Source organism: Coffea arabica, chromosome 7c (assembly GCF_036785885.1).
Source record: "Coffea arabica cultivar ET-39 chromosome 7c, Coffea Arabica ET-39 HiFi, whole genome shotgun sequence".
Lineage (NCBI taxonomy): Eukaryota > Viridiplantae > Streptophyta > Magnoliopsida > Gentianales > Rubiaceae > Coffea > Coffea arabica.
This window is the reverse complement of record NC_092322.1, coordinates 18,128,609-18,148,664: the sequence shown is the minus strand read 5'-3', so window position 1 is coordinate 18,148,664 and position 20,056 is coordinate 18,128,609. Positions and strand designations below refer to the sequence as shown.

At 34.0% G+C, this 20,056-nt stretch overlaps 1 protein-coding gene across 1 annotated transcript; it reads right to left on the bottom strand.

Moving 5' to 3' along the window:
* Positions 1 to 227: 227 nt before the first annotated feature.
* Positions 228 to 11,170, bottom strand: LOC113697881 (actin-related protein 7). The gene is made up of 7 exons (XM_027217482.2): positions 10,952 to 11,170; positions 9,890 to 10,105; positions 8,856 to 8,997; positions 4,586 to 4,830; positions 2,470 to 2,653; positions 1,221 to 1,288; positions 228 to 825 (listed from the first exon to the last, which is right to left on the bottom strand). The coding sequence occupies exons 1-7, from the start codon at positions 11,027 to 11,029 to the stop codon at positions 673 to 675; spliced, it is 1,086 nt and encodes a 361-aa protein (XP_027073283.1). The 5' UTR covers positions 11,030 to 11,170; the 3' UTR covers positions 228 to 672.
* Positions 11,171 to 20,056: the final 8,886 nt, after the last annotated feature.

The window sequence follows — 20,056 nt, the reverse complement described above, 5'->3', positions numbered from 1 at the left end:
TAAAACTTTACTAGTTTTGACTTTTTTAAAAAAAAAAAAAAAAAACCTTAGCAACAACATACAAAGAGAAGTCTGCAGATATAAAGGTTTGCCAATTTCCTTTTACGCCTTGTACGAATGGAAGGAGGCTTTATTATTCTTGGCAGAAAAAGGGAAATCATTTGAACAGCCCTTCGATAAGTTGACAGAATAAAAATTGTGGGTCAGAAAAGAAAAATTAGATGGTATTCAACTCCAAAATACTTTTTGACCATAATACTCATCACCAAACTTAAAAAAGTGGACAGAAGCATAGGACCAGCATACTCATCCCAATCTAGCAGCAAAGACCCAACACCCAACCCCTCATTCTCCTCCTATCATCTCTGTCTAAACTATCATCTCTGTTTAACATCTAAGCTATAACAGATAATTGATCCGCCAGTGGGACAAAGCCACAAATCTTAAATCTTACCATTGGGAGTTATCAGGAGGGTTAACATAAAGAGCAGGTAGCTAGAAGTCAGAATCTTCTAAGCGTCACCATTACTGCATGTACAGTAAACAGCAGGTAGAATACAACACGTACCCGGTGAACTGTGGTTGCTGTCCAAGAAACCACTTTGCAAAAATAAACATCAGGTGGAATAGAAGTGGAATTTACAACCAACTGAAAATTTAGAAACTCATTCCTCAAAAGCATTTGCGATGAACAACTGCAGGCCCATTCTCGTCATAATCTGCCTTGGTTATATGTTGATTCTGTGGGAAAACAACTTTGGCGAGTATGGCTCCCCCTACCCATGCTGAATATGTGATCAAGTTCTCTGGCATATATTCTGGTGGCTGTAATGATTGAAGAATCAGAAGAAATTTCTGGTTTTAATTGCCAGAACCACAACTCTCAAAAAAGTTCAAAGCTTTCTAACTCAACCACAACTTCGCAAGTTTCTGGTTCCACAAAGCTTCCATAAGGTAGGCTCATGAAATGGTCAAACCAATACCTTCTTTAGCAAACATAAGGAACAGATTATTTTTCAAAAAGAAAAATGAAATTTCTCAAGTTCATTTTGTGGAAAAATTTTAGGAAATGGAGTGATAAGGGAAAAGTTTAGCAAACAGAACAGAGAACCAAAGAACTGTAGGGCAGGAAAAGAATATATTATTGCAGAATTCCAATACAAGAAATTTCAAATGCAGCAAAGGCAAAAGGAGCTGAAATAACTGTGAAACAACATCACCTTCACCAGAGAAGGACGAATAGCTGATGAGCAGAGACTTGCTTCTTTCTGAAACCTGTCCTCAAAGCCTGTAAAATCAAGCACCAAAATTTGGAGTCAAATCTCTTAGTGATTTCCGCTGACAATGTTAGGTAACAAGTAAGGCACTTTTTTTAAGTGTCCATTCAGATTTCTAAATGTGAGTGGCAATAATCATGAACCAAGCTTATCCACTACATACGAGACAAGCTGCAAATACTCAAGCAAAAGACTTCCACGTTATACCTCAAAACTTATATGGCTACTATTCTCATCACTTGTTTGACAGTCAAACCATAGATCTCCCATGGCATTAAACTAAGCAAGAAACAGTAAAATCTAAGTGGTGCTCATCTCTACCCTATATTTACCTGTTATGGTGGTGTAAAGTACTCAGCATCTTAACATTAATTAGATGATGTAGTCATCTTGAAATTAGTTTCTCACGACTGCTTATCAAATGACCCAAAACCAATCTCTAAATGTGTTATTTTGATAGAAAAGGAAAAGCAAATTATCTTGTATTACTTATTTAGGATACATACTGGAAAGTGGGGATTAGCGGTGAAACGGCATATAGTTTTAAGGCTGAGGTGGAGTTCCAAAAACTTAAAATTCCACATTTCATAATAACCAATGGGCTGGTGTAGTACAATATCTTCATCCTTTTTCGCTTAACCCATCTTTAAGCTGCTCTTTCAAAATGTCCAATTTATCTCCGTACTGACCAAAAAAGACCATTTGCTCTGTGATCCATTTGATTTGCAATAATGCAAGTTTTATTTCTTCAATCCTAAAAAAATATGGTCTACCCAACACCACACAAAAAGGTACCAACAAAATGCAAAATGTAAAGAAAGAATTAGAAGACATAGATGAGCACAAGATGAGGCCACAGAGCAATATAGAAATGTAGCATCATTCTTCCTGCAAAATTAATGTATTGGCAGTCCACAGTATTATTAAATTTCCAAGGTTGCATTTGAAAGAAACAATATAAGGCATTATCAGGAAAGAAAGTAAATAAGCTGAACAGACAGCTTTCTACGGCCAAAAGAACACTAAAAAGTTTAAAGAAGTGCAGGAAACAATTTGATACCTACTTCAACATAACCACAAGAGCACACAGATCACAAGAATATGATCCAGAAATGACGAACATATCAAATTAAGGGAAATCTTCATAAGGTTGCCTGTTCTGATTCAATTATGAACTGATGAGAGAACTCACCAGTCATAGAAGCAGTGCCACCACAAAGCACAGTATTTTCTAGAAGTTGTCGATGGTTTTCAGAGGAAACAGTTGATATACTACGAACAAGCTGCTCTACAATACCATGAGCCTCTAAACCCATAACTGATGGCTGAAATAAAGCCTCTCCAATGGTGTATCTTTCTTTTCCGATCATAATCACCTGAAACAAAGGGACAAGCGAGCAATAATAAGAATAACCCAAATGTTTTGATGTTTACAAAGAAGTTGTCAGGTTATACCCCTAAACGTGACTGAATTACAACCTCTGCTATCAGAAACAGCTTAAGTATCCATTTGAAAAAGTTCATGAGAACATGCCTAATAAGTATATATATACAAATAAAATGAGTTTTTAATCATAGATATGCATATAATATCAGCAAGATTTTAGTGCAAAGAGTCACACAAGAGCCTTTGCACAGCAGGCTTGCACATATTTGGCCAAATAGTGGTGTGGAAATGGACAAAGTGGCAACACACAGATCAAGTGCAATTAAATGGTGGAGACTGACTCCATCTATCTTCCCCAACTTCTGTTGTGGAAACAACTATTTACGACTTATTCCGGACAAGATCCCTATTCTCTTTTGATGATTGCAGCCTGATGCATAAATAAGCCCCCAAACTTTGGTTTCTTGTAATTAACCTCAAATCACCCTAGTCAGCCACACTCTGCACCCCCACCCATCAGTTGAAACATGCTCCCCACAAAAGAACTCTAACCTCCACCTTTGTGTACCTCTCACCACGACCACCCCAACCCGGTAACTCCTGCCAAGTGGTTAGTTCAAATTTTGATTCGAGTGGACCAAAAGAAGTGAATAATTTCTTTCATATTTTCATTTTCAATTAATTTCATATGTTACATATTGAATTCTGATATCAATACTAGGTTTTGGTTTTTAAGTCTTTCAAATTGAACTGTTCTTTTATGAAATTTTGCTCATTATTGCTCGTTATCCACACTAGGAACTCAAATTCCAGGAAGAAAAAGTCAACCAAGAAGCCTATGCAAGCATCAGAAACCACTCAAGTTAGATAAGAAAGTGCACACGAGCAGCTAAGGACCCATGAGCAACAAAATTTACATCCTATCCGTGGCATCAAAAACACACAGCATTCAATCCTCCCAGATATCCACAAAATCATATTCTCCTATTTGAGTAAACTATTCTAAAACATATCATGCGTAGCTCCCCTAGTACCTTTGTAGATCAACCAGTAGCTTTACTGCATTCAGATTAACTGATCAACCACCAAAACCCAGGTTCAACAGGCTTGATTTTGGTGAATATTGGCAACTTGATGCCAATGAAACAAAATTCACAGCTGGCGATGGAAGACAGTCACCCAATCAGCACATGCGCCACAAAAGGGAGCTATATTCTCATTTCCCTTTAATTTCTTTGAGTAAAAACTGAAGAAGCATATCCATTCTGTCCATGTATAACCTAACTCCAGGGGGGTCCCATGAGCGCATGGTGGGCCTCAGCATAACATGAGGTAAGAACCCCATAGTACACTTATTCCAGTACTGGCAAAGACATCTAGTACTTATTTTCTACTAGCACTTATGATTCTCTACCAACTCTCCAGATTAACTCTAGGACAGTCCTGGCCTCAGAGATTCAGTTCAGGTTCTAAAATTAAAACAACTGCTTAAAACTAGCTTCTTCATATCTCAACCATCCTCAGCTTTCACTCGCATAAGCACTCACCTCGCTTTATGGCCTCAGGAATGGCAAATAGGTCACATGAATAAAGTTGCATTCTTAGGCACAAGTGGAGGCAAAGTTTTGTCCAAATATCAGTTATTAATGAATAATTTATAGCTATTATGAATGCTGAATTTCCAACTTGGAAGATTGATTCTTAAATTTTACATCAGAATAAGAACTTATCAGCTTGTTTGATATTGGTTAATAAAGTGCAGATGGTTAATAACCACTACTAGATGGGTGAATTCTGCTGCACATAAAACCATCGGAATAATTGTGCTAGAACTTTCAATTTTGCTGCATTACCATTTAAACTGTTATAGTCTGAACTTTCAATTTTGCTGCATTACCAATTAAACTGTAATAGTCTAAACCTGTCCATCGGGCAAAGTATGCTGCTCCACAGGGCATGACACCTGGATCTTCTCATAATTAACATCATCCTCAGCACAACATGCATATTGCTCCTTTATTTTCTCAGCATCAGACAAACTGAGCTTCACCTGTGGATTAGATTTGGCAAGTTCCTGTACTAGCAGCTTTGTTAAATCCAAGCCCCCTAATTCAAATCTTCTTGAAGCTATGTGCTGAACGGCACCTTCAATAACTGGTGCGATATCTGCAAATTTAATGTATTACTTAACAGATGACATAACTACACTGCAGCAGATAAGTTTAACATGGAAAACAAGGAAAATAAAATTGTCCAAAAATGAAAGTTACTTCTATAAAATGTTACAAGATACAATACAAAATAAAAGAGTAATCAATTATTTTGAGTGTCTCAATAAGGCTATACAATTAATTTGAATAGAAAATATAATGGTACGACATTGTTCTGATCAAGTATAGTTGAGAAGGAAATCATCATAATCTAATGAAGCAAATGAATTTGTCATTTGAAAGATGAGTAAAAAGTCCATATAGTTGAAGAAACATTCTACAGCTACACTGAAGCTGAAAGCAAGAGCCTCCATCAATAAAAAATTTCCTACATCCCAAAGCCACCCAAAATTCTCTCATGCCATCTTCACAACCAAACCCAACCCCCCCCCCCCCTTTTCTCCTTTCAGAACTGACCAAGTCCAATAACCCTTTCTATGAATTCAACAACACCATTAGAACTGTCTAAGAAACCATTAAATGAACGGAGCCCATGACAACAAAAAGCAAGCAAATATTGACTGTAGAAGACCAAAAACTATACAGAATTTCCAGTATCCTTTTGTCTGCAATCTTATTTCCAATCTAGAAATGCACTTTGGTAGTGGTTACGATGCAGCCACTTGAACATTTAAGCCACAAAATTATAGTGGCTCGAGGAGACAGAGAAATGGGCCTAAATTGATAGACCATGATAACTGAACACCCAAATCCCAAATCACCCCCAGCTCTCTCCAGCCATCTTCACACCCTCCTATCCACCTCATTTCAGTACTTGTCAAGCCTAATATCCCTTGCTCTAAATCCACCAACACCCTTACAATCATTTGAGAAAACATAAAATCAACAGAGCCCATAGCAACAGATCAAAAGACCCATATAATCTCCAGTACCATTTTGTCCAAACTTTTATTTTCAATCAATAAATGCACCTTGGTAGTGAGTGGTTATAATCGAGAACACTAGAAAATTTAAACGACAGAAGTGCAGTGGATTGAGGAGACAGAGAAACAAGACTGTATTGATACATGACAATCAGGAGGCACTGTTGAACTAGCTTTAGATTTTATTTTTTTTATGTTTTTGTTGATTGGTGTCATGCCGGAAGAACCCATAACTTTCCCCTGCCATCTAGAAGTCCTCCCTCCACCTCACTCATGGAACTCGTCAAGCCCAGTATCCTTTCATGCAAAACCCACCAACACTCTTAAACTGTTGGAGAAACCATATATCTATATAAATTTCCTTTCCTTCAAACTCTTATTTCCAATCTAGACATACACTTCAGCAGTAATTATGCAAACAGAGACATAATTTGGACTAAGGGTGCGTTTGACAAAACTGAAGTCTGAAAACTGAAATCTGAAATCTGAAGCCTGAATCCATTAAGTTTTAAAAATGTTTAGTATTAAATCAAATACATTTGAATGCATATCACATTCAGTAATAAATGAATAGCTTGCCCAGAAAATTCAGTGCCACTTAATTAATCCAGATGTTCAATTTTTTATTATCAAATGCGTCTGAACAAATTAAGATTTGAATACATTGAGTTTAAGTGTTGAATTGAATTATTAAACAGGGACTAAGACACTATCGCAGATAGAGGAGATACAGGAAAGGGGGCAGCAATCCAGAGGTGCTCTAGAACAGGTTTTACATTTCCTTTTGCGTCATTGTATGTTGCCTTACTAGATTACTCTTAAAAGCTGTAAATAGCCTTTACCTCTTTTATTTGTAGGTGGAAGTAACCAAAACACCCTCTGTTCAGATGTCAAATATCAGGAAATGACTAATTTCAATTATCACCATTTGTTAATAATTTGGCAGAACAATATGCCCTTCCAATTTTATCTGTCCAACCACCCTTTTCTACGCAACTGGGATGAATTAACCAAGCCCACAACAGCCACCACATGACTCCAAGCAGCAGAAGTTGAACCTCGGACATTCTGGGTTTGATCCTATTGACTTGTACTGCTAAGCCATATCCGTTCAGGACAATATATATTTTAACAGCAAAGTTACAACAATTGTTCCCAACATTGAAATCGTAATTAAAGTATATCAACACTTAATGGAAAGCAAAATGAATAAAATGGCACTACTAAAATTGTCCTACAATTTTTAAGACAAATGGGTGGTGAGACGATATAGTGTAGAAGGTTTTACACATGAAATTAGAAAAAAAAAATTTTAATTTAATAAAAAGGCGGTTACAAATGTTGGTCTCAGAACTGGATTTGTCATGCAAAATTAATACTTATAGAGAAGTTTCCAAGAGCTAGGAGCACATATAATTGCTCATGATCATACTCTGAATGAGAAAGGTACATAGATTTGGTTGTGATGAAGCTGCAGCAGGGAGAAAAAAAAATCTCTTATGGCTTAGTATTATGGATACAGCTTACAGTAATAGTAATGTTTTTGCTTCAAGATTTCACAAATTTCTTCCCAGTGTAGCGTAGAATTTTAATGTTACTTGGTTTTCTAATAAATTTACTTGGCAAGAGAATATGAAGTCCAGTTACGTTTTCTCATTTTAAAGTAAGACTTGGCAGCTTATTTTTGGCCTTTTTCAGTTTACATTAGATGAAAATCTCTGCTAAATCAGGCCCATCTTCAAGGTTCTCTATTGATACTTGGCTGCTTATTTTTAGAGTTGTCAGTTTATTAGATGAAACCCTGGGCTAAATCAGGCCCATATTCAAGGTTTTCTATTGATACTCTGTGCCTCTTGTAACTATAGCATACATTGCAGAAGCTATTTTAAGGCAGGCCATGGTCAAGTTTCAACCTAGGCCTTTATGCCACACACATAGAATCCTTTAAAAATTATTGTCATGTAGTTTTCTTTACATACATCTTAATACATGCTTTTCAAACAACAATGTACTCTGTCTGGTACATCAACTTTATACACCACCACAGATGAAAATTCGTTCAAAATAATTCCCCTAACAAAAAATGAATCACTAAAGTGAGAACCCTCTCCACTATAAAATTCACAAAAAAGGGAATGATTTGAAACTTGTTAGGTAACTACACAATTTCTATATCATTGCTTCAACCCTTCAAAAGATCAGTCAAACCAACAAAACATACTTAAACACTACAATCAAAAAATCCTGTACAGAACAGAGCTATTGAAATCCATATATGAAGTGACAAGGCTTGAGGACCAAAAGACATCACATGATGACTATTAAAACCAAATAAAATCACCATGATTTTCCACCAATGGACTTGTACGTTGCAAAACTCCAGCTAACCCACGAATAGCATGGACTAGAGACACTAACAATACACTAGTTGTGAAACACAAACTTCAGACACAAATCGAGGCAACACATGCTAATATAAGCAGCACTGAAATGGTAAAGCTGTAATCATGTGAAAACTAAATGATCCTAAAAGATGCAATCACTACAAGGGCATCATGACAAACTCCAGAAGCCTCATATCACTCTGTATTGCATCAGATGTACTAATAAATATATTAAAAACAAAGTCACGCATTAGATAAGGAACAAAAATTGTATTCAAAAGTTCATGAAAAAAAGAATAAGAAATATACCAAGAAATTTGATTCATCAGAACACAATTGTGTAGGGGTAGGTAAAGAGATGATCTCAAAGTATGAAGGGGGTTAAGACTTTGAGTCAGCTTAGAATTGGCATTCCACTTGAGAGGAAAACTAAATCCGCATGCAACAGGTGCTCAAGGACTATTCTTATATGTCAAGAAATGTTCCTAGTAGTACGTAATAACCATGTGAATCTTTAGATTGGTAATTCAGCCTCACAACCATTTGATGAAATAAGATTCAGTTGATGTAAATAGCAAAAATCCCAGTTCTGAGTTTAGGGAGTGTTTCCTCTAAAGGTACTTTTGCATTATCTTTTTTTAAACTTAGTTTGAGTTTATGAGAAAATCAAAAGCAGCAAGGTTTACATACTAAAGGGCAGTTAATTAACATACCAATCTTCCCATGACCAATATCAACCGTGCAGCCTGAGATGCGCCCTACTGCATAAAGCGATAACACTGCTTGCTCAGAAGCATAAAAGCCAGAGATGTTAAATGTTTCAAACATCAATTGCACCAACTGCTCCCTAACAGCCTGAAACCATCAAACCGTTATAGGCATGTTAAACGTTGAATAAGGAATGAATGATACATGATTTTGTACACTTCATGAAACATAAGTATCTACAAAGTAGTTCTTGGTATCTAAGAAAATTTTAGCAACTTCTTAACCCAGCCTCAGCATAATGCAACATAACTTACATATCAGTGGGCCTTATGAAATCACCTCTCTTAGCTTTCAGAACATTTAACTCATCACATAGACATGGACAACAATTATTTAACAGTTCAAACATAAAAAGTTCCCAACATAGCCACAGTGCAATGGCACGTAAAATTACCAAAGACCTGGCCTTATGAAAGTACCTTGTTTTTTAAAAACATTTATCTACTCACATAAACATAGATGTCAAAGCTTTTAATAGTTCGAAGTTGAAAAGTAGACATCATGACTACAACATACTTCATGATAGGCTACCCATCCTGAATCACTAAAAGCATTGGACATAATCTATAGAAATGAAACAATCTCACGAGGGAATCATCAGACAGCACTACTCTGCAGCACAAGATCAACCACTGACTAAGAAACACAATGGTGTACCCAAATATGAAGCCAAAACCATGAAAAAAATCACTTCCATCATTTTTTTCTTCTAGTCTCTAGTCATATGTGAATGAGAATGAGTATGAATGTACATATGCCATATATTTCCAGTTTGAATGAATTAGAATTTAATACACACATACAGCAAGTTCTTGGTAGCTTTTCAAAATAAAGATACATTTTTTCCTTTCACATTACACTAAAGATATGTATGTCAAGGTGCTAAAATCTATATGTTTTTATATAAAAAGATATATATATATATATATATATATATATATATAGAGAGAGAGAGAGAGAGAGGGAGAAAGGATCAGACCTTGGGAGTGCAAAGTGGATCTGTGAATAAAATTTGGCCTTCGTTGCCCATTTCCCACCCAAGGCCAGTATAAAGAACATGGTGCAATAAATCTTCCATGGCATCCCAATCTTTAACAAAACCTCGGACAATTGGATCCACCGTTATATCTTCAACCAAGGAAGGATCATCTAATGAAGCATCTATAGGCATCCGTTTCATTTGTGTCGGAATTATCTAAAGCATTCATTTAAATCACGTTAAACACCATCCTTCCAAACACTAAAGAATAAACCAAAGGACTAGAAAGCCTCAAAAAGATAACACCTATAACATCTGTGATCATCAAACAACAAAACAAAACATATTTCAAACGACTTTCTGGGCTTTTTCCATTTTTAGAGTGGGCGAATGGTTTCAACCTTGGACACATGATACCGTTTTAGTCGGAAGAAGTTATCTAGATAATAACCAGCTCAAAATTCATGAAATATTTTGCTCCACTTGGAATTAAGTAGGAGGATTTTCCCCCCTTCTGTTTGTAGCTGTATTTTACATGTTCACATCAGTATTGTTGACATAACAAGAAAATTTCAGCTCAAATTGAACTGACTTGCAGATAAAGTCTTAAAGGCCTGAGATTTCGGTTTCCAACTTATTTTTACTAATCTGCACATAATGTTTTCCCAACAAAGCTTACCCAAGAATGCAACTGAGGTTCAATAACAACCGGATTAAAACCCCCAAGTTTCCTATAGCTTGCCGCATCAATTTGCAAGAACGGTAGACTTCAAACATGATTCTTCACTAGAAAAAGCTACATAAAAAATTCAACTTAAACATGAATTACTTAAGTTACTCGGAATGAACATAGCCCTAATTTTTGGAATCCTCACTCCTCATTTCGACATAACAATAAAAATTTATCCAAAAATGAGAACTTTTCAGCTAAAGATTGAAGAACTATGCAGACCGAGAAAAAAACGCACGGTTTTTTCCCCCAGTTACTTTCTATCATATTTTTGTCGGATTAATGGAAAGAGAGAGGCGACAATGAAAGTGGGAAAAGAATTATCAGCATACCATGGAAGGAGCCTGATCAGGAATTGCAAAGCCGGCTTTGAGGAGCTTAGAGCCGGCATCCACTACCACTGCCTCCATTTTACCGGCGAAGAGCAGTTCAACGGCGCCGTCGGGCGGCGGGAGCACAATGGAGACTGGGAAGTAGAGGTACTGAGATAGGTAAAAGGCTAAAAAGTGTTTTTTTTTTTTTTTTCCAACTGAAATAATCCCTCCCTTTTCGTTTGTTCATTTGAAAATTGAAATAGAAAACGGTTTTACCCATTTTCGGGTAATTCCAAATCTTAGTCAACCCACACGGGTTCTAATTGGCACCCGACTTCACTTGGGCTGAAAATGGGACCCGAAAGGTGATAGCGATGCAAGTTTGAGTATAGAATATGGGATCCATCTGCAATCTAGTATTGAGAGAAATACTACACGTGTAGTATTCATTAACATATATAGTAAATGTGTGAATGCCATTCCCTCAAATTGAACTCAATTGCTGACGTGGCACTCTCCCATTATCAATTGGTGGTAGTCCTCCAATTGATTCCAATTTGATGAGTTGTCGTCCTTTGATTCGTCAATTGGTGGTAGTCCTTCCAATTGTACATGAAAATAGTGATGTGACGAGTTTTGATTGGATAGGAGGCGGTAGTTTCCTAATTGCATGCAGGATTGTGCTAAAATTTAGCCTTTTTTTCCCTTTCCCAACAATAAATTGTGTTAACAAAAAATTGGTATCCCAATTATTCACAATTATCAACGTTTTTTTTGGTTGCCAAATAAATCATAATTATTAATTATTATTTTTTATTTATTGTAATAATTGCTTATGTTATGTTCTAATTGTATTAATTATTATTATGTTATCTTTTTTGTAATTGCTTTTGTTATGCTCCAATTGTGAAAAATTTACTCTTTATTTGATTTTTTTCCAACGACAACCTAGCTAATCTCATTGAAAAATTAACATATATAGTAAATGTGTGAATGCCATTCCCTCAAATTGAACTCAATTGCTGACGTGGCACTCTCCCATTGGTCAATTGGTGGTAGTCCTCCAATTGATTCCAATTTGATGAGTTGTCGTCCTTTGATTCGTCAATTGGTGGTAGTCCTTCCAATTGTACATGAAAATAGTGATGTGGCGAGTTTTGATTGGATAGGAGGCGGTAGTTTTCTAATTGCATGCAGGATTGTGCTAAAATTTAGCCTTTTTTTCCCTTTCCCAACAATAAATTGTGTTAACAAAAAATTGGTATCCCAATTATTCACAATTATCAACGTTTTTTTTGGTTGCCAAATAAATCATAATTATTAATTATTATTTTTTATTTATTGTAATAATTGCTTATGTTATGTTCTAATTGTATTAATTATTATTATGTTATCTTTTTTGTAATTGCTTTTGTTATGCTCCAATTGTGAAAAATTTACTCTTTATTTGATTTTTTTCCAACGACAACCTAGCTAATCTCATTGAAAAAAATTGGTGCTCTTTATTTTTGTTTTTTTTTGGAATGAGAGGGGAAGACATTCAATTATTATTATCAAATTTCCACGATAATCTTTATTTAGTATTAATTCTACGTAAACAATCAACAATGTGGTGCCCTTCCATTAGTGTCATTTATTATTTGGTCACGCCACACACCATGTTTAATTATAGATTCCCCACTATTATTTGTTATAATTATTTATTTATTTACTTTTTATTTGGGTTCCATTTTTCGGTTACCCAATAAATCACATTTAATTACCAAAATTTTACAATTCATTGTTAATAACTAATTAATAGCGTTATTTTTTTACCTAACAAATCACATTTAATTAATAACTTTTTTGCAATTATTAACAAAAATTTTGGCTTCTTTTTTGTGTTTGCCCCAAAAAACACATTTAATTACAATTTTTTTCCAAATTTTATAAAAAGTGTTCTCTTTTATTTTGGGTTGCCCAACAAATCAAGTTTAATTATCAATTTTTTGAAATTAATTTTTAATTAATTAAGTAATAATTTCACAATTTTATTGCCTGACAAATCACATTTAATTATTAGCCTTTTATAATTATTAATATTATTTTGGTTACCCAACAAATCGCATTTAATTATCAATTATGTGTAGTTATTAGCCAAAATTTAACCTCTTTTTTTTGGTTGCCAATCAAATCACATTTGGTTGTCCTTTTTAACAATTAATTGATAATTAATTAATTAATATTGTTACTTTTTTGTTGCCTAACAAATCACAATTAATTACCAATTTGTTGCAATTAGTTGTTAGTTAATTAATCTACCTTGCTCCACCTTGAGAAAAACGCTTCCCTTTAGTCTCGTTGTCCCATTTTTTTTTCACTTTTCTGAATAAACATGTGGTGGGTAGACTTCCTCTCTCTGTAACAGTTTTTTCTGGTGGGATTTGACAGGGGGTTGGGCTCGATGCATCAAAAGTCTCATCTTTCCCTCTTGTTCATCGACCGTCACTCTCTAAACCTCTTAGAACAACTCTCTCTCTTCTTCTTCATCTTCCAGCCTCTCTCTGAGAACAACAACGAGCAAGATGGTTTTCTTCATCTTCCAGCCTCTCTCATCTTCTTAGAGAGGCTTTTTGTTTTAAAGTTCTTCCCTCCCTGCCAAAACTTATTTAGCCCTTTATTTTTTTTAATTTTTTATTTGTCTAATATACATAAATTTCTGATCTTGCAGGTGAAATATTACAAATTTCCTCCAACATTTTTTTCAAATTTTGTAAGTTTTTGTTGATCCCTTATTAAAAACAGGTTCTATATGGTTAAATGTGCTTTGTTGCAACCTTTCTTTTCTATTACTGACTTATTCTTGTTTTTCTTGCCACATGCATATCTCGATTTTTCCCATGGCTATGAAGCATCAAAACACATGTAAGAAATTTGAGAAATTTTTTCCCTAATGCCTTCTGATGTTATGGGTCGAAATAATAGAAATATGTCTACAGTTTGTCTTGCCTATGCCTTATTCACATATCTTGCTCCAAGAAGATTGTCGACCTGCTTCATTGCTATTCTATAAATGGTTATATGTAGGTAAATCGCTACTCTATTTAAGATTTTTTTCCCATGAGTGCGAATGTGTAATCTTTGTCATGGTGCAGGGTTTTTACCCATAATATTTTGATTGGTTTATTTGTTTAGACAAAAGAAAAAGTGTGAGGTTGAATATTATATAGGTGCAGTCTTCTGATGAGTTTTTCCCTTCAACCTTCTATTTTATCAAAATACCAGATTTTGAACAAATGTCATGAATCAGAAATGTCTATGCTCAATTATAGACTGATATGTGAAAGTTGTCTCTAATAATTTGAAATTCACTCCTTTAATTCATTAGTGAACAGTTTGATAATAGTAGCCTTCCTACCTTTTATCATGCAACTTATTTTAGACGGGTTTTCCTTCTGGGTTTATATTGTGTATGGCATTTTTAGCAATTAAAGGATTATTCTATGACTAATTAATATGTTAACAGGTTAGACAAAATAAGTTAGAGCGAGACTAATTGGCAGTGGAGTGAGAGGAGTCTTAACATGGAAAAGAACAAGTATAGAAGACATGTTAAAGATTTGTCAATTGACAGAGCAACTCTGTATGAACTTCAACTAGATGCTGCCTAAGGTATATGTCATTTGGTGATAAAACACTGCATTCTGCTGAATTATTTTGGTGGTTCTTGATTCTCATTTTGCAGAATTTAACTAGTGAACTCTACCACAAATCCTTGGAAGATGCTGCTAAGGTATAATTGCTCATTATCTTTCATTTGCTAATCACCGGATAACAATTTGTTCCATGTGTGTTTCTTGTATTAGGAACAAAAAGACGTTTACTTGAAATATCAGACCTAGATAATCAGTTATTACAAAAATGCCTGGTCTGTGTGTCTATCTATTTTTTGCATATGATGTTTTGACTTGGACAAAAGATTGAAATGTTTAGTCCAGATTATTATAGAACAATGGTGAAGTATGTGTATGTGTGTGTATAAAAGATTATTACATGTGGTGAGTTTATTCCTAGCATGTATTTTGAGACCATTAACAAGTATAAGATTAGGAAATTATGGCTGCATATTTGCTCAATCCAGCAGTTTTGCTAGAGAAGTTTTGCTCAGCTATACTTGGCTTAGTGTCTTTAGATCTCGACATATTACTGTTGCTTGGGAAAATATTTTTGCTTTAGGAATCAGGGTTTTTTTATTGCCTTGAAGACTGCAGGGTGTAAAAAACATTTACTCATGTTGATATATTCACCAAGATTTATTATGGCTATAGCACAACGTATGGTAGCACAGGCGTGATGTGGACATGATTTGCTTCAAACAAGCAAATTTTGTTTGGGAAAAAATCATATGATTTGCTTTAGTATTTGTATTTAACATGTATTTGCATTATATATGTTGACTTTTTTTTTTTGAGATTTTAATATTTTAGGTTCCAATCTTGGTCCTTTATGTTTTGCATTGCTGGTTAAGCAGAACCACCCAAAAGAAAGAAGAGGTTTAGATGGTTGAAATTCATCATATGTGGAATTTGATAGTTTTCTTTGATGAAAAAATCCGGATTTGTTTTTTCTTTACCTTTTTCTGGTTTTTTTAGTTGGCTTTTTCCTTAATTTTGGTTTCTTAATCAATTTGGATGTGAAACTTTGGAAATGCATTCCAAAGTTTAGTGCTTAATGCCTATTTATGGTTTGGCAAACACAAGTTCTTTGCTTCCTGCTAATCCTCAGGCTTTGTTGCTATTGTTTTGTTTCATATTGTAGTTTCACACACCCTATGCTAGATTTGGTGGTCTAACATATTAATTATAATTATCTTTTATGCTCTAATATGTTCCAAATGTTTATTACAAGATATTAAGATATGCAACAAAGGATTGGAGAAATTCTTTTCTCAAAGTGCACATTATTTAGACTCTCTGTTTTTTCCCCTGGAAAAAAGTTAATCTAATTTGATTTTGTCTTTTCTTTTTCCTAATTAATTTGATTTTTTCTGCATTTGTTTGTTCTATATTATTTCTAGATAAAGGAACAAGGAAAAAGGAGGCTGCTTTTCTCCATTCAACCATGAATGTGTGTTTTAATGTTTTTGTGTTCTCTTCATTCCCCCCTCTTCCTCCTTAGTAGTTTATTGTAATTTTTTTCTTGCTTTGCCCTATTTATTGGTTTTGAAAAAAGTGGAGGATGATTGTTTGGGAAGGTTATCCTATTTCCTCTAGATTTAAAGTTAGTAGATTACCTATTTCATTTTTATTTTTTATGTTTGTCTCTCTCTCGTATTTTTTGCATCATATTGAAGCATTCCTTGAAATTTGAAAATGGATTGTAGGAATTAAAAGATTAACCTCCAAGTGAAACTTCATATATAGGGGAATATCTGACTTTTTTTGCTAGCAATACAAAATAAAAAACAATTGGTTGCGACCAGATTATCTTTGCATTTTATCCCTTGGTGAATGTTTAGTTGTAAAACAAGACATATTGTACTGATGTTGGAATCTTATTGATTTTGTGTAAGTATGACTAAATATAATGTATATTGATGATATCTTGGCGATGAATACTCTTTCTCAGCTCTTTTTGATGAATCTCCTCTTGTTCCCATCATGATTCTGTTGTTTGGTGATTTCTCAAATCATTTTCTTGGTTTTGTTCTTGCTCTAGCTTTTATTTGTTTAAGCTATCATGGGACATCCTTTTTGGTTTTGACCCTTTTGATCATTTTTTCCTCATGGTAGATGGCTACCAAAGCACATAGAAATAAGGTAATTTCTTCCTGACAAAGAAGAAAATAGTTATGACTTAAGATATGCATGTTAATAATTGTACTTCTTGCTGCAATTAAATTTGTTTTATTGAAGCGTATATAAGGTTCCTAAGCAAGACACAGAGAGCATCATCCAGAAAGCTAATTCTTTTGACTTTTGAATCTTTGAATACCTGTGCATCGTGGCTATGGTAAAAACTTGGTTCTAAATTTCTTTTTTGCTTTTCAAAATAGAAGTAAGAAAATTGTGCCCAAGACAAAGGTGCAACGGTTTATGTATACGCGGTCTACTATGAGAGATAGGTAGCCAGCTATTTCACACTTTTGGATAGCATTTTATAACTCAAGTAAGTGAAATTAAATTCTTGGCTTCTTGTTTTCTTAGTTTTGTATCAATAAGTTTGATTATGCCTACATAAGTTTGATTATGCCCACAATGTGCTGCTTGCTTTAGTAAGATGTTTGGTGTGCTATGTAAATAAGTTTCTTAATCATTGACTTTAAAAATTTGGCTACTAAGATAAGCACAAAAATTAGGACGAGAAAATTCCTATGGTAGATTTAATATAAATTGGGAACTTAAGTGGCGTGCCACTTTTGCTGTTTCATTGGAGCACAAGGACTTGACAATTTAGGAAGTTGTTTAACTAATAAAATGGCTGAAATGGTTTAAAAAATGTATTTTTCAAAAAGGTGAAACAGATTTAAATTGTAGCACTAAAGAAGTTGTCATTTCTTTTTATTGATTTTTTTATACAGTATGTATTATACAAAATTTTTTTTTTTTGTCTTTCTTCTTTTCTCGAATTCGATTAAAAACTTACATACAACTCATAAGTAATGACAAAAAGATGCAGAATATTGGCCGACTAATATCTTGTCCTTTTTTGAGGGCACAAGTGGGAATGCAAAATTTGGTTTAAATCCATTTGACAAGTGTGCAGTTTCAAACCTTTAAACATGAGATACACAATTTTTATACTTAGTCTAACTCAGCCAAATAAATAGTTGTGTATCTGCTTGGTGACTTTTGAGTGTAGAGATGTTTTATTACATTTGATGAAACAAGAGTATGAAGCCTCCTTGGTGAGTTCTTACTTTATGTTAGTTAAATAGTCAAAATTAGTTCAAAAAATATTATTGCAAGTTTTCTATTCTACAAGTTCCTATATTCCTTTCTTGATGTCTCTACCTTGTATGAATTCCAAAGAAATTGAACTTGTTTCGTCTTTTGGTGATTTTAATTCCAAGATTCAAAAACAGTTCTGAATAAGTTTCAATTGTTGTAGGAAAACAAGACTAAAGTGATAAAATTTGTTGGGTCGGTGGATGAATATTTTGGCCTCAAATGCCATTTTGAAAGGTATTAATACCTTTCTTTGCTGTTATCATGCGCCCAAAATATTTCCATTATATTTCTATTTCATTTGCTTTATCATATCTCATTTGCTATGTCAATAAGGTTCTAAACTTGAGATAATGACTTGTTTATCTTATCACAGACCGGAAGCATATGCAGCTCTCCACTCCCAATTGTGTTTGAGTCTTGTATCTCTTACTGTTTACATTAAAAAAAGGAGTCTTCATGGGTGTTAGTAGTTGAGAGAAAAAGGGCATTTCATAGCTTTTTTGTATTTTTATAATTTATACCTATTGGAACATTAAGAATATTGTACTGATACTGCTTTCTAATGGGAAAATCTGGTGGAGAAAGAAATCCAACAGGTCCTGTAACTTACAATTATACTATTCGTTTTCTTTCTAGATGAGAGTCCATTTTCTTAAGTCTGCTAACATGGATGCACTTCACGGTTACAGTATCATCGAAAATTACTTTTGCTAATTGCTTTAGAAACTTTTGAATGGATAAATACGATACAGCTTTATCTAATTTTGAATGGATGAATACAATATTTATGATTTAGCTTAATATAATTTGCAACCATTATGTACTTTGTATAACTAGAAAAACCTAAATAATTGGGCAAACTTGAAATTTAATTATGTATGATGCATAACTGGGCAAACATGAAAATTTTCACCGCGCATCGCGCGGTGTTCTCCTCCTAGTTATTGTCTAATGTGGGAGTGACGCCTCAACAAATGATAATTGCAATGATCGATGAAAATAAGTGTTCATATAAAATGTCCTATTTCTGCCTTGGGTCATGACCGATTGTTGTAGATGCATAACCGGGAACATGTGTATTAAAAAATGAGAGAAGTGGGGACAGGCTTAAAGAAACAAAAGAGCATACTCTTGTATTCTACCATCCACGTCATAAAAATTTATGGTCTTCCCAATGAATTTGTATCAGACAAAATTCAATTTAGTTGTACCGCAACTAGATTGTCCGAGGATTAGTTCCAAGTTTGCTGTCCAAGTTGCATTTAATGCTTTCACCAACAGCCACTCAAGCGTTTGGAAATGAGTTATTAAAAATTTAATGAATTAAAATGGTTGTTGAGAATAATAAATAGCATTACTTTGAACCTATACTATAAATTGTTCAAGAATGGCAAGGATCCATCACAATGTATATGGAAGAAAAGTAGGTGGAAAATCAACAAAGAAAACCTCCCAAAATTGAAAAGAAGGTAAGTAATATTTATTAAATTTTGATAAAGACCACGTTTATGTTTTTTAAATAATTAGATAAATCACTAATGTTAGAGGAAAATGTTATCTGTGGGTCTTGCATTATGCGGTGGGATATGCATCTCTTTGTTTGATTAATTTTTACGAAGTACAAAATAGTCAATTTTTATGCAACTAATTTTTTGTTTAATTATTTTCACTAAGTTTTGGGTCACTATTTGGCTATTGGTTCCGTTAAGGACATGGATTTGATGTCATAATAATAATTTAAAATATTAATAGAAGAATGTGATAGACAATAAAAACTATGTAAGGACATAGTTTTCATGTTTGTAAATTTGGAAGAAAGAATCGGAATAAATTATCAGGGAGAAAGCATTGGAAGAAATTAACCAACCAAATTGTGAATGAGTTTGTGTCCAAATCAAATAGTAAACTGTTTTTGTCCACTTATGACTTTTATTGTAAGTAAGGTAGTGGGAGAAAATGGTGGATAATTAACATAAAAGCCTCTTTTAAGACTTTAAATCCTATTACTGATTCTGGAGTCGTAAATTATTCAATGTTTTTTTTCTGCTACTCCACTGTTTTTTCTTTGGTAGGACTAAGTTTAAAGATTTAATTAATTTTTTTTTGAAAGGAAAAAAATTAAGGAATGACATGTATTACATTCTTTTGTATAATTAATTTAATTATGAATTTTGTGGAAGAAGTGAAGTTTAAA